Below are 12,729 nucleotides of genomic sequence, written 5' to 3'. Positions count from 1 at the left end.
ATCGCAACTCATCTTGGTATAACAACTTTGATAGTCAGAAATTGTTTTGCATTTGCTTTTATGTTTGTGGTCACTATGTTTTTAGAGCAGATAATTGTCACCTAAGAGCATCTTTCTCCCAAGGGATATTGGGAAGAAGTGAGGTATTTGCATCACATTCAAAATAGAGTGAAAGCGTTAGGATGCAGGGAGGGTACAGGAGAGAAAAACCTGTTAGAACAAGAATTAGGAATTAGGACACTGCATACAATAGCACACTGTATATGACAAGGAAGTATGAGACAGGGATGTGTGAAAGTTGCCAGGAAGAGGAAATAGTTGAACATGTGGTTTTTAGATCTACAGTGTGCATGGAGAGATTTTGAGGGTAAGGTTGAAGGAACTAAGGTTGTACAGCTACGGTATAAATATATTTTTAAAGGAAAACGGGGTTCTATTGTAGGGTACAGTTAATATTATGGGCATATTTTTTTATGTACACAGAGTTTTAAGAGTTGAAGTTCAGTCTGAGCCATGCTTCGGACCACCAGGTGGCGGTATTGCTACTATAAGTTGGTTGGCAACCGCCGTAAAACCTGACGAAGAAAATCTTCCGCCCAAACAGAAGGGGGCGAACGTCTGGGTTTGCCGCGCCTCGTCTCCCAGAAACGAGGACGACAAACGAGCTGCACGGCGTACTTTCCGACTGTGGAAATGGCGCTTCGTGTTGTGGAAGCCTGAAGTCCACAGAGCCTTTTCGTTCCTGTAATTTTTTAAACGCACTTAGGGCTCTTGGAATTGGTGAATTTCGAGAACAAACGGATTATGACAGAGGAAGGAGAGATTCTTGAGGGAAAACAAAGCAATAGTGGCTCCGAAGCCTTCATCATCCTTGGACAGGTAGTGTAACGATGATAGCAGTGCATCACGTTTTCTAGCTTAGCTAGTTCAGACGAAACACAACCATACACCTACCTTATGCTGGCTAAACCCAAAGAAACGAGTTGCATTGAGAGCTTTTTGCGCCTTACTGAGACTTACTTGTAGCTCACGGTGTTGCCAGGAGCTACAAGCTATCAGTGCTTAGCCTGACGTTACATTTGAACTGTCTTGGCATGAGCACCAGAGCAAATGGGTTTAGCTTAACGTGTTGGGTTGCTGCTAATGGCAAGGAATCCACAGTCAGACGTTACCTCTCCTAAGATATTCCTGACTAAACTACAAACCCCGCAGTAACTATGAGGTGTACTTTCGGCTTCCAATTTAGCAGCGTTAGCAAAAGTAGCAACGTAGCCCAAGCTAGTATTTTCAACTATCCCGACTTTCTATCGAGGAGGGAATCACTACACCTTGTCAGTGTTGTTGTTCGTTTTTTGTAGCATCAATATTATTGGTTATCACAAAACAACAGGACTACCAAACTCCCACATACTGTTAGACAGAGTTGAGTTATGTCGGTGAAGCTAAATGAACTAATCTTGTGTGACCTTGCATGCTAACGGCTTGCTAATGCAACTGAAGGAAAACCGACACTCTTCAATCCCTATATAGTTCTTCAAAATATTGACTTATCTCACACCTTATAGTATCTTAGGTTTAAGGGAATAATGCAGATTTACGTTTACTTGTCTAAAAGAGTCACTTGCTAGTTTAGCTGCTGTTGGTGAAGTTAGCCCAACGTCGGTAAGTCTAGTCTGTGAGGCTAATCGTTGCTTTGGTAACATTTTACTACTGCCTCGTTATTTACCGCTTAAATATTGGTTCATATATCTGACTTAGAGTGTGTATTTTATATTAAATGCGATAAAAAAAAATACGCCACACCAACATCCTGAATTATAACGGGTGTAGTTGCACTTTTTGTGCCAATCTACTCTTGCCTTTTTTAAAACTCTTTGCTTTTGGTCCATCTGTAATGTGTGGTCCCCGTTCAAATTTAAACATTGTTGTTGGTTGTTCTAGTTGTTTGTCCACATGTGCCGTCTCGCGTGTCTTCTCGGTGCCAGCTGGATGGTTGCGCGGGAGTTCACTTGAATCGGCCGTGTTGTGTTTTCCCCAGCGGTCACAGAGGGCAGTGTTGCGTCAAAATGCAGTGTTCGGGTGTCAGCACCTCTTTGTACGCCTCATTTAGGCTGATGCATCGGTTCAATGCGACTATGGAAAAAATCTGCAAACCTGGGATTGAAATTATAATAACTTAAGAAAATGGACGTAAGCCAATGTCATGGTATGAGGGAAGACAGGAGAAGCTATCCGGTTGAAAAGCGGTGCTCTTTATTGTTGCTTCTAACATCAGGTAACAACATGAACTACTTCTTATTCGAACTCGTTTCTGTGTCCTTTCCTAGGGCTCCCCCAGTGGTCAGGAAGTGTAACTACCGTTACTCTAAATGTACAACAGAAACTAATCTCGCGACATCTCCCTTCTTTTAAAGTTAAAGATTGCAAGATCGCAAAATCTGCAAGTTATTTCAATGTCTTAAAGGATAGTAAATAGTACATTCTCTAATACAATTAATTACTCCAATTAACTCAATCTTTAACTGTCACATTTCTTTCAACAAAGGCTTCTTGTTTTCAGAACTTTTTTTTTCCATAACAGCCTTAACAAATTCCATACAAAACAATACAGGACATCACAGGGGTAGACTGCCCTCAGCCCTGATAGGGATTATTATGCCCTTTTAAACCTTCTAGTCTCTGAATCTCAGAGGCAGCTTTATTTCGCGTCCCCTGGAAGTTGTCCTCACAGGAGTAGATGGTGGGAAGGAAGATTCTGAAGGAGGGCTCGCTACTGGCTGATTTGATGGCTGTTCAGATGAAATGGCCACCTCTGTAGCTGGGGATCTGCAGTTCTGTTGTGGCACTGCAGACTCAGCCAAATGCTGTGCTACAGGAATATCGGTCGCAGGAACCTCCTGAAGGTGACGTCTGTTGCGACGGGTCACGCTCCCGTTGGCCATTTCTACAAGATAGGATCTTGGCTCTTTGGACTTGCTGATGACTTTGGCAGGCGTTGTCCACCCTTTTTCCCCATCAAGTTTCACTCTCACATTTTGACCAGGGAGAAGGTCGGGAAGAGGGCGAGCTGAATATCTGCGGTTGTAGAAGGATCTGTAAGAATCTTTAGCCTTGGCATCCTTTAAGTAAACTAGGTCTGGGTTGACTGCGCTTGGCATCAATGTTTTTTCCAGGACAGGAACAGTGGTGCGGATCTGTCGGCCAGTCATAAGTTGCGCTGGACTGTAACCTGTTGCCGCTACCGGTGTGGAGCGGTAACTCATAAGGGCTAAGCAGGGGTCAGGTTGTTTAAGCACGTGCTTAGCGGTCTGAACAGCCCTTTCTGCAGCTCCGTTAGATTGCGGGTAATGGGGGCTTGAGGTTATGTGAGTGAACCCATACCTCTGCTTGAATTCTTGGAACTCTGTCGACGTAAACTGTGTCCCATTGTCGCTGACAAGTTCTAGTGGGATGCCCCATCTCACAAACATGTGTTTGAGCTTGTTGATAACTTGAGTGCTGGAAGCGGTGGTGAGGGAAGCGATTTCAATGTCCCTGGAAAAATAATCAACAGCAACAAGATACGTCTTACCCTCAAGCACAAACAGGTCGACTCCAATTCTCTGCCATGGACCACTGGGCAGGGAAGTTGTCATCAGTGGTTCATGTCTCTGTGTAGGTTTGTGCTCTCTGCAAAAATCGCAGAACTTCACCTTGCTTGTAATCTGTGCACCAATCTTCGGCCACCACACTGTCAACTTCGCACGCTCACGACACTTGGTGAGGCCTTGGTGGCCTTCATGTAGTTGGTCTAAAACACCAGCTCGGAGTGCTGTTGGAACTACAATGCGGTCGTGATAAAGGACCAGCCCATCTAACTCTGATAGGTGACTTCTGACTGCATAGTATCTGTGCAGTAGTGAGCTCTCTGCCATATAGCGAGGCCACCCTTTTCTGATAAACATGATTACTTTTTGAAGTTCAGCATCAGTTCGTGTAGTCTGGCGGAGTTCCTCCAGCTTTGGTGACCTGATTGGCTTGCTAGCCACCATAGTGTTGACGTATGCCTTTACTTGTGTTTCAGTTTCTGGAGTAGAACTGTCTTCCAACGGATGTCTGGAGAGTGTGTCAGCGACTACGAGCTGTTTACCGGGAACATGTTCAGCAGTGACATTGAACCTCATAAGACGCATAAGTAGTCTCTGGCATCTTAGTGGTGTTTTGTCAAGATCATAAGAGTTGATCAGTGGTACCAGTGGCTTATGATCGGTTTGTAACCGGACGTGGCCCATCCCTTGTATGTAGCGAGCAAAACGTTCACAGGCCCAGACTGACGCCAGACACTCTTTTTCAATTTGTGAATACCTCTTCTCTGTATCCGTAAGTGTGCGCGAGCAAAAGGCAACAGGACGCAACTCCCCCTCATGGTCTTGTAACAGAGCAGCACCAAGGCCATAACTGCTGGCATCGGCGCTAACCACTGTCAGTTTGTTGGCGTCGTAGTAGCAAAGGGCTGGCGCAGCTATGAGCATTGCTTTGGCCTTGTTGAATGCTCGCTCCTGGGGTTCATCCCAAACCCATGCAGTCTCTTTCTTGAGCAGATTAGTCAGTGGGTACAGCACTGTAGACAGACCTGGCAGGAATTTCCCCACATAGTTCACCAGCCCAAGCACCTGTCTCAGCTGCTCCACATTTGAAGGACAAGGCATTCTAGCAATAGCATCCACTTTGCTCTCATCAGGCTTTACACCGTCAGCACTAATGATGTGTCCGAAGAACTGCAGTTCAGTTTTCCCAAAGTGACACTTGGCCCTGTTCAACTTAAGACCGGACGCCTTGATCGTCCGCAAAACTGCATCGAGTCGGCGGTCATGTTGCTCTTTGGTAGATCCATAAACCAGAATATCGTCCATCACGACCACAGTCCCTTCCAGGTTTTTAAGTAGATTACTCATCAGTCGCTGGAAAATCTCAGGAGCAGATGTAATCCCGAATGGTAAGCGTTTGAAGCAAAACCGGCCCATTGGGGTAATGAATGTGGTCAGTCTTTGGCAGCTGGGGTCCAATGGAATTTGCCAAAACCCACTAGAGGCATCCAGAGTGGAGAAAATCTTGGCTCCCGCCAGTTTAGGTGTTATGTCATCTAATGTAGGTAAAATGTAGCGTTCCCGCTTAACGCCCTTGTTCAATCGTTTTAAATCTACACACACCCTAACTTCGTCCTTGTTGCGTTTTGGAACAGGCACCATTGGGGCACACCAATCTGTTGGTTCGGTGACCTCCTCAATGATCCCAAGATTTAGCATCCGCTTTAGTTCTTTCTCCACCTTTGGAAGGAGGGGAAAAGGGACTCGGCGTGGCGTACTGACGCTGTATGGAATTGCCTCTTCCGCCAGCTCAATTTGAACTGCCGCACAGTTCAGTATTCCTATTTCCCCGAACACGTCACTGGATAACAAATAGTCACCACTGATGGCATTGACTCGTTTGACCAGTCCCATTTGCTTTGCCACTGCTCTGCCTAATAGGTTACTGACAAACTGTCCTTTAATAACCGTAATCCAGTACTGGTATTTCTGACCGTTGTGTGTGGTGGTAGCGAGGAACGTGCCCACGCATCTGACTTTTCCACCTGGACTGTACACTGTTGATCTGGATTTATGCAGTTTTGGTTTTTTCTGCAGATTATTGAAAGTTGCGTCTGTCATGACTGTGGTATCAGCACCAGTGTCGATTTTAAAATTCACTGGGCTACCATTCACCAGCAGCTCTATGTCCCAGTCGATGTCTGAGTCTGACTCCTCGATGACATTTGACTTTGCTGCTGCCCTAAGGAACAGTTCACCAATAAAGAATGAATCCTCATCCGAACATGTAGCAGTTTCAGCTCTGACTTGTTTTAGCATTTTAGTTTTACACACAGCCTCAAAATGTCCCATTTTGTTACACTTTCTGCATTTTTTATTTCGGGCAGGACAGTTTTCTTTTCTGTCGTGCATCCTATCGCATCTCTGACAGTTCTGTCTATTCTCGCCATACGTCTGTGCTTGTTTCTGCCGTGGTTTCACGAAGCTCCTCCTTGTGCTGCTAAACTGTTTCTGTCTCACCTCATTCACTGTAGTTTCCAGGCGCTCCGCACTTTGCTGTTTCACTTGTTCACTCTGACGTGCTAGCTGGATGGCTCTCTCCAGAGTCAGGTCCGCTTCTAGTTGAAGTCTTTGAGAAACCTCTTTATCCATTATTCCAATAACGATCCGGTCCCGAATCTGCTCGTCTTTCCCCACGCCGAACTCGCAGTGCTGCGCGAGCTCATATAAGCTCCGCACAAAAGCTTCCACTGTCTCACCGGCCCTCTGGCTCCGTTTGTGAAAACAGGCGCGGTCATGGATGACGTTTCTTTTCGGAACAAAGTGTTCGTCAAACTTCTGCATCACTAGGGCGAACTCATACTCTGGATGTGGCATATCCTCCGTTGCAGCAGGAAACACGAAAGAGCCGTAAATAGGTTCGGCATCCCTCCCCATGGAGTACAGGAGCGAATTTACCTGCACCTCGCTGCTCTCCCTGTCGAGTTTCGACGCAACTCTGAAGCGGGAGAATCTCTGCCGCCATGTCAGCCACTCCGCAGGCTGCGTAAAGTCAAACGGCTCCGGAGGTCCAAACTTTGCCATTGTGCTCTCTCTGTAGGCGTTTAAGTCCTTAATTCTGACACCATGTCATGGTATGAGGGAAGACAGGAGAAGCTATCCGGTTGAAAAGCGGTGCTCTTTATTGTTGCTTCTAACATCAGGTAACAACATGAACTACTTCTTATTCGAACTCGTTTCTGTGTCCTTTCCTAGGGCTCCCCCAGTGGTCAGGAAGTGTAACTACCGTTACTCTAAATGTACAACAGAAACTAATCTCGCGACAGCCAATAAGGGGAACAACAGCCTAAAAGCAAAGATACACCAGTCATTGTTGTTCGGCGCTGCTCCATTAGAGATCTAAAGGTCGGAATCAGCTATTTTTTCCTCTGATCTGTAATTGGCAGATTACATACTGATCCCCCCCAGTTAATATATAATCCATCACAAGCTAAGAACCAACAGGATGCACTTTATGCATTTTCTATCTTCTGTTTAATTCAAACTATTGTTATCAAAGAACCTGCAGCACATTGTTGTGTTTTATCAGGTTAAACTGCAAAGAAAGCCAGAAATGTTTGTCTGTTCTCAAACAATGATTCTTCACTCTTTCTGTACGTCTGTTAATTTGTTTTCTTTAAAAATCTTCTGCATTTGTGTGATTTTATTCTCATTTGTTGAAGTTTTTGTTTTAAGCTACTTGCACTGATATTTTTAAAGCATTATTACAAAGGGATAGGTTTGATCTGTGCACATAACAGACTGGTTTGCAAAGAGTTTATCTGCTTCTTTCAGACATTGTGTCCCTAGCAGCCTGTCACACAAACGCATAACTCATTTGCTTCTTCTGGGGGGTTTTGAAAACACTTCAACAGACCTAAAAAAAACAAAAACTTCACTATATTTTAGCAAAAATGTTGCCATACCACAGCTGGGCCGTCCTTGAAAGGCCAGATCTGAAGTGTTACATTTTTGTTTGCCAACAGTGAGGAAACCTTTAAGAAAAAGCTGTGGTTTCTTTTTTAAAAAAAAAAAAAAAAGATTACAGAAATGCCAAATACTTCAGAGTATTACTGTAAGGAGTTTACCTAAAGGCGTTAATAAGACTAATCCTGCAATTCCCTCATTATATCCTAGCTGTTCTTTCCTCTTGCAGCTTACCAGAGCTAGCTGTCAGGTTGTACATGAGCTAACAGATGTGCAGCAGTGTTGTTGATTTGGACCCAAGCTCAGTTTCAGGCCCAGTTGTCAGCAGCTGTGCTTTGAAACAAAGCTCTCATTTGAGCTAAAAACCTGCCAAGTTGACATTTGAGTCCTCTTGGTTTATAGAATGATTTCTAAATGTGTGTCTGGGTTGTGTGTTTAGGCAATCTACGTTAAATATGCCAGAATTATGATGGGTTTCCTCTGTTTTTGTTGACACAGTGAATGATGCATGACCTGACTGCCCAAGTCACCAGCAGCTTGCTGCCCTTCTCTGGAGTGACTGTAGACGCTCTGGGTGAGGATGAGATCAGCCTGGACTGTGTGCTTCATGGCAGGTTCACTGTCGGTAAGCATTTATTTATTACTAGTAATTTATAATATTCGTTTCTCTGCCGATGAGTGTTGTTAAAAAGTAGAACATTTTGTAAACCTTTTTATGTGAAATTAAGCTAGTGGTATAATATTTCACAGGGTTTCCCAAAGAAAACTTGCGAAACCTGGTGCTCAAGTTGACAGGAAATTTTAAAATATCATTTGATAGTTATGCATTTTTGGAAGACTGGAAGATTACCTATCTTCCAGTCTTATAGTTGGTTACCTAAACACCAACTATAAAGTCTTAAAAAAGGCAATCATTAAAAAAAAAAACTAATAAATCAACAATGCTTAGCCTTTTGGGGCACAAGTAGAGCCTGGTGGCCTGCCAGGCTTATAATACACTGAGGGAAACCCTGTTCTAGAACCACATTGAGAAAATGTATCAAGTCCAAATGCTTTGATTTAGTTACTCTTATAAATTAGAACAAACTTAGAATCCAGAAAAACTACCTTAGCAATTACGTTTTAGACTACTATTCTTTAACGCAGAAAAGGAATTAGACCAGTGGATTCTTACTTATACTTATCTACCAACCCTGAGCAGGAGCACCCAGTTTACATACTTTAGATCGACATTAGATTCTTTTTCTTCTTTTGCTCTTTCCTTCGGTTTGTTATGTTGTTTGTGTTTCCTATTAATTCCTGTAAAGCACTTTGTATTGCCTTGTTGCTGAAAATGTGCTACATAAATAAGATTACCTTACCTTACCTTATAGGACACTTAAACAAAAATTCAGCACCTTAAAGAAATCTGGTCTCAATTCATATCAATCTGTTGTTAAAACGATACAGATAATTATGCTGAAGTGATTCTGAAGTTACATTCATGGAACACGTTCATAAATCCTCTTTATTTTTCACATTAATGTAGGATTCCTAGATTACATTGACTTTAATATTGATTTGCTGCAGTTACTTTTGTCTTTTATTATAACTGAGGCTTGATTTCTTTAGGCCGCAGCGGGTTGGCCTGGCTGGCCAGTGGATCCAACCTGGAGGTTGTCCACGCCGTGACAGGCGAGCGGCTGTCGGCGTACTGCTTCAGCGGCGGCGGAGGAGAACACCCACCCATTGTTCTGGCTGCCAGGGATTTCAGCTGGCTCAAACGGTCAGGACTCAGGTTCAGCCTCTCCGGTTTTTATGTCTGCGATTGGTGATCAATAGACTGGTATCAGTTGTTGTTGTAATATTTAAATGGGCATCGTTCAGCAGCCATGTATACAAGAGGTCGATGTGGATCCATTTTAAAGATTGATTATCGGCGATTGGCCAGATAATTGGCCTAATGCTTACTTTTTTATTTTATTTTAAATGTGTGCAACTTTATAGCATGACTGTCTACACATTTTTATGTGCAGATAATAAATGCTTTTCTCGTTACGTTTCCAGGTCTGGACTGCTGGTTGGCTTGGAGGAAACCGAAGGCAGCGTGCTGTGTCTGTATGACTTGGGTCTGTCCAGGGTGGTGAAAGCTGTGGTTATACCAGGCAGGGTGAGTTTGCTGCTGACTCTTAAATCTGACATAAAATGCTGCAAAGGATTTTAACAGACAACTTGGGGTAAGCAGTGAAAACTGTGGAGTTCTGGTTCTTAGAAGTTAGTTGTAGCATTGCTGTTATTGAGTCTATCTTTGTAAAAAACTTGATTTACAAAATGAATCAATCAGCATAAATTATCTAACCGTGATGTTTTTTTTCCCTTCCATCCAGATTACAGCTATTGAACCTCTAGTGAGTTATGGTGGAGCCAGTACTTCCACGCAGCAACTCCACCAGAGTTTACGCTGGTTCTTTGGAATTGCTGCCGTGGTAACGGATCTGGGTCATGTTCTGCTTGTGGACCTCTGTCTTGATGATCTGTCCTGCAGCCAGAGTGAACTGGAGGCATCAGGTGAGAAGAGGCTGAGACAATGTTTGTTAGTTTTTTCTTCTTGGTTTTGCTTTTAGTGGAGCTGGTAAATGATTTGAATTTCTGATCAACTGGGTTCCTAAAATATCTACAGTTTTAGCTCCATAACACAGGACAAATTAAACAAATCAGTTAAATCAAGATTTTGATCTTAGAAGGAAACTTGTTCAATACTTTAGGCCTGCAGAAAATAAATTAATCCAATCTCTGGAGATGATTAAAGCTGAAGCTAAGTTTAGTTATTCCTCTACAGAGAAAAATACAGTGGATTCAAAAACATTCTACACCAACTTTACTATTTTCTTTCTGTGTGAATGTGATTGTCTGTTTGCAGACCTGCAGGTGGTGACCAAATCTCCTGCAGACATCCCGAGGCTCAGAGAGGTCAGCTCCCGCCAGGGCAGACATCTCTGCCTGCAGCTGAACCCGCCCAGCGGCGTTGGTGTCACGGCCCTGCAGTACGTCTCCAGAACCAACCAGCTGGCAGTGGGATTTTCTGATGGACTCCTGCAGCTGTGGAACATGAAGACGTTGAAGAAGGAGTGAGTGTTTATGCTTTTGTTGATAAATTTTCAGGAAAAGCCGTTCCTTCCCCCCAAAAAAATTATGTTGCTTTTTAAAAGGGTGTTCCCCCAAAAATGTTTTATCCCACACGTTATTACATTTCAGCTTCATGATGATGATTATAAAGTATGTGGGGACAGAAAATGAAATTTCCTGCTTTGAAACAAACAAAATAACTCCGTATTAATGCACATATGCCTATAAAAAGAGGGTGTGTGATATTGTAGTCTTTGGATTATGTTGCATAACTTTGCTGTGCTGGAGTAACTCTCACTAAAGCAGCTCCACCCTCTGTTTATGTGTCAGGAAGTGAATAAGGAGAGCAGCTAAACCCACTCATCAAGTCTCGTCTCTGTTGCCTCTTTACTTTTTCCCCACAGTTAGCTGCAATGTTCCCAGCTTTATCAAACTCGCTCAATCTAGCACCCATTTTAATCATCTTTATTGATCAACTAGAATATTTTACAATGGATTGAATTCATTTTTCTGTGCTTCATGCAAATTATTCTATTTCTTCTTTCAAAAAGCTGCAGACTCGTGCACCAGGTTTATCAACCCATCTACCTCCATCTAGTTTGGGTCTTCTTGTCTAGCAGGACCTCCTTAAGAAAGCTTCATTCACTCGTTCACTGTACATTTATACATTACATAATGTTAGAAAACGCATTTTCTGTGCAGTGTAACAAGAAGATCCTAAAACCTATAATTTATCTGCAGCAAATGAACCGGAATATGAAAGATTTGTGTAAAACATTGTGATGATTTGCTTGTTTTCCATGTGCTGTCCAGTTCCTACTTGTAAACAAAGCTGTAATAATGTATTATTTTAGGTACCACTCGCAGCTGGAGGGGGGCAGAGTGCCTGTTCATGCCTTCACCTTCCAGGAGCCAGAGAACGACCCCAGGAACTGCTGCTACCTCTGGGCTGTCCAGTCTTCTCAGGATCTGTAAGGATCACATTTAATCAGGATTCTGTGCTGTTAACATTTCTAGTTTCAGACGAAGCGAGCATGACTACTCCCCACTCAGTCCTGCCTCGGTTCTCTTTTCGACTGTTTTTCTTTTCCTCCCACACAGCGAGGAAGATCTGGTCAACCTCCACCTGCTCCAGCTGGCCTTCAGCGAAAGAAAATGTCTGGCTTCTGGGAAGATCCTCTATGAGGTTTGGAGTTTATTCCCTCAGTATTTACTAATATCCACTCTAAAAAGTAGACATTTCAGTGCTGAGAAACGCAGCGTGTTGTTCTCTCACAGGGTCTGGAATATTGCGAGGAGCGATACAGTCAGGATTTAAGCAGCACATCGTTTCCTCTCAGGGCTCAGGCCACAAGCACACGACTGCTGAGCTGCCAGACCGTCGAGAAGTTCAGAGCCCATCCTGACAGGGACGACAGTATGAATGAAGGTTAGCAGTCCTCCTCGTTCGTAGCACTTAACCCTGACTTTTTTATTGTGTTGGTGTATTTATCTGGGAACAAGTTGTGCAGTTTGGATTACAGCCCTCGGTTTTGTGTCCGTGTGACGCGTTTAATTCACTACCTCCTTTATCTCTCATGGTTTTTCCGTTCTTGCTTTTTCCAGTTGCATCCCCCGACACCAGTTTGTCCATCTTCTGCTGGCAAGTCAAGGCTTATGGTCAGGGAAGTCCCTCTATGTATATAGGGGTCTTTGACATCAATCGCTGGTACCATGCACAGATGCCTGACTCTCTGAGGTACAGTGGAGACTTCCCATCATTCAATTCAAATTAGTCATTTAAATGAAGTTTATGTTTATCCAGATCACTTTGCTTTTTAAGGTCCAAAAGAATCCCGATTTTTCAGTCAGGGCATTTATCATATTTTTTATCTATTGTGATAAATTTCTTATCATGATGATTTTGATTTATTGTTACAAAATGTAAAACCCCCATGTCGGGATTTAGTTGTTCTATTTTTTATTTTTTTTCCCCAACAGTTTGTTCACTAAAAGCATCAATAAATTTGATAATATAATTAAATGCAGTTATGATTCGCAGTTTAATGATATAAATCACACTTGTTTATGTGACTGGTGTTCTTCTATAAAT

General features: G+C 43.1%; 1 protein-coding gene across 1 annotated transcript in view; it reads left to right on the top strand.

Annotated features, from left to right (window-relative positions):
* Positions 1-640: 640 nt before the first annotated feature.
* The window catches only part of ahctf1 (AT hook containing transcription factor 1), a 23,941-nt gene continuing 11,852 nt past the window's right edge, over positions 641-12,729 (top strand). The window contains 10 exon segments of the mRNA XM_032560927.1: positions 641-879; positions 8,031-8,157; positions 9,144-9,297; positions 9,579-9,681; positions 9,899-10,079; positions 10,432-10,639; positions 11,492-11,608; positions 11,739-11,823; positions 11,916-12,066; positions 12,243-12,375. Of these exon segments, the coding sequence (XP_032416818.1) occupies positions 8,034-8,157; positions 9,144-9,297; positions 9,579-9,681; positions 9,899-10,079; positions 10,432-10,639; positions 11,492-11,608; positions 11,739-11,823; positions 11,916-12,066; positions 12,243-12,375 (1,256 nt within the window). The 5' untranslated portion in view covers positions 641-879; positions 8,031-8,033.

Source organism: Xiphophorus hellerii, chromosome 4 (genome assembly GCF_003331165.1).
Source record: "Xiphophorus hellerii strain 12219 chromosome 4, Xiphophorus_hellerii-4.1, whole genome shotgun sequence".
Classification (NCBI taxonomy): domain Eukaryota; kingdom Metazoa; phylum Chordata; class Actinopteri; order Cyprinodontiformes; family Poeciliidae; genus Xiphophorus; species Xiphophorus hellerii.
This window is presented reverse-complemented; position numbering and strand designations above follow the sequence as displayed.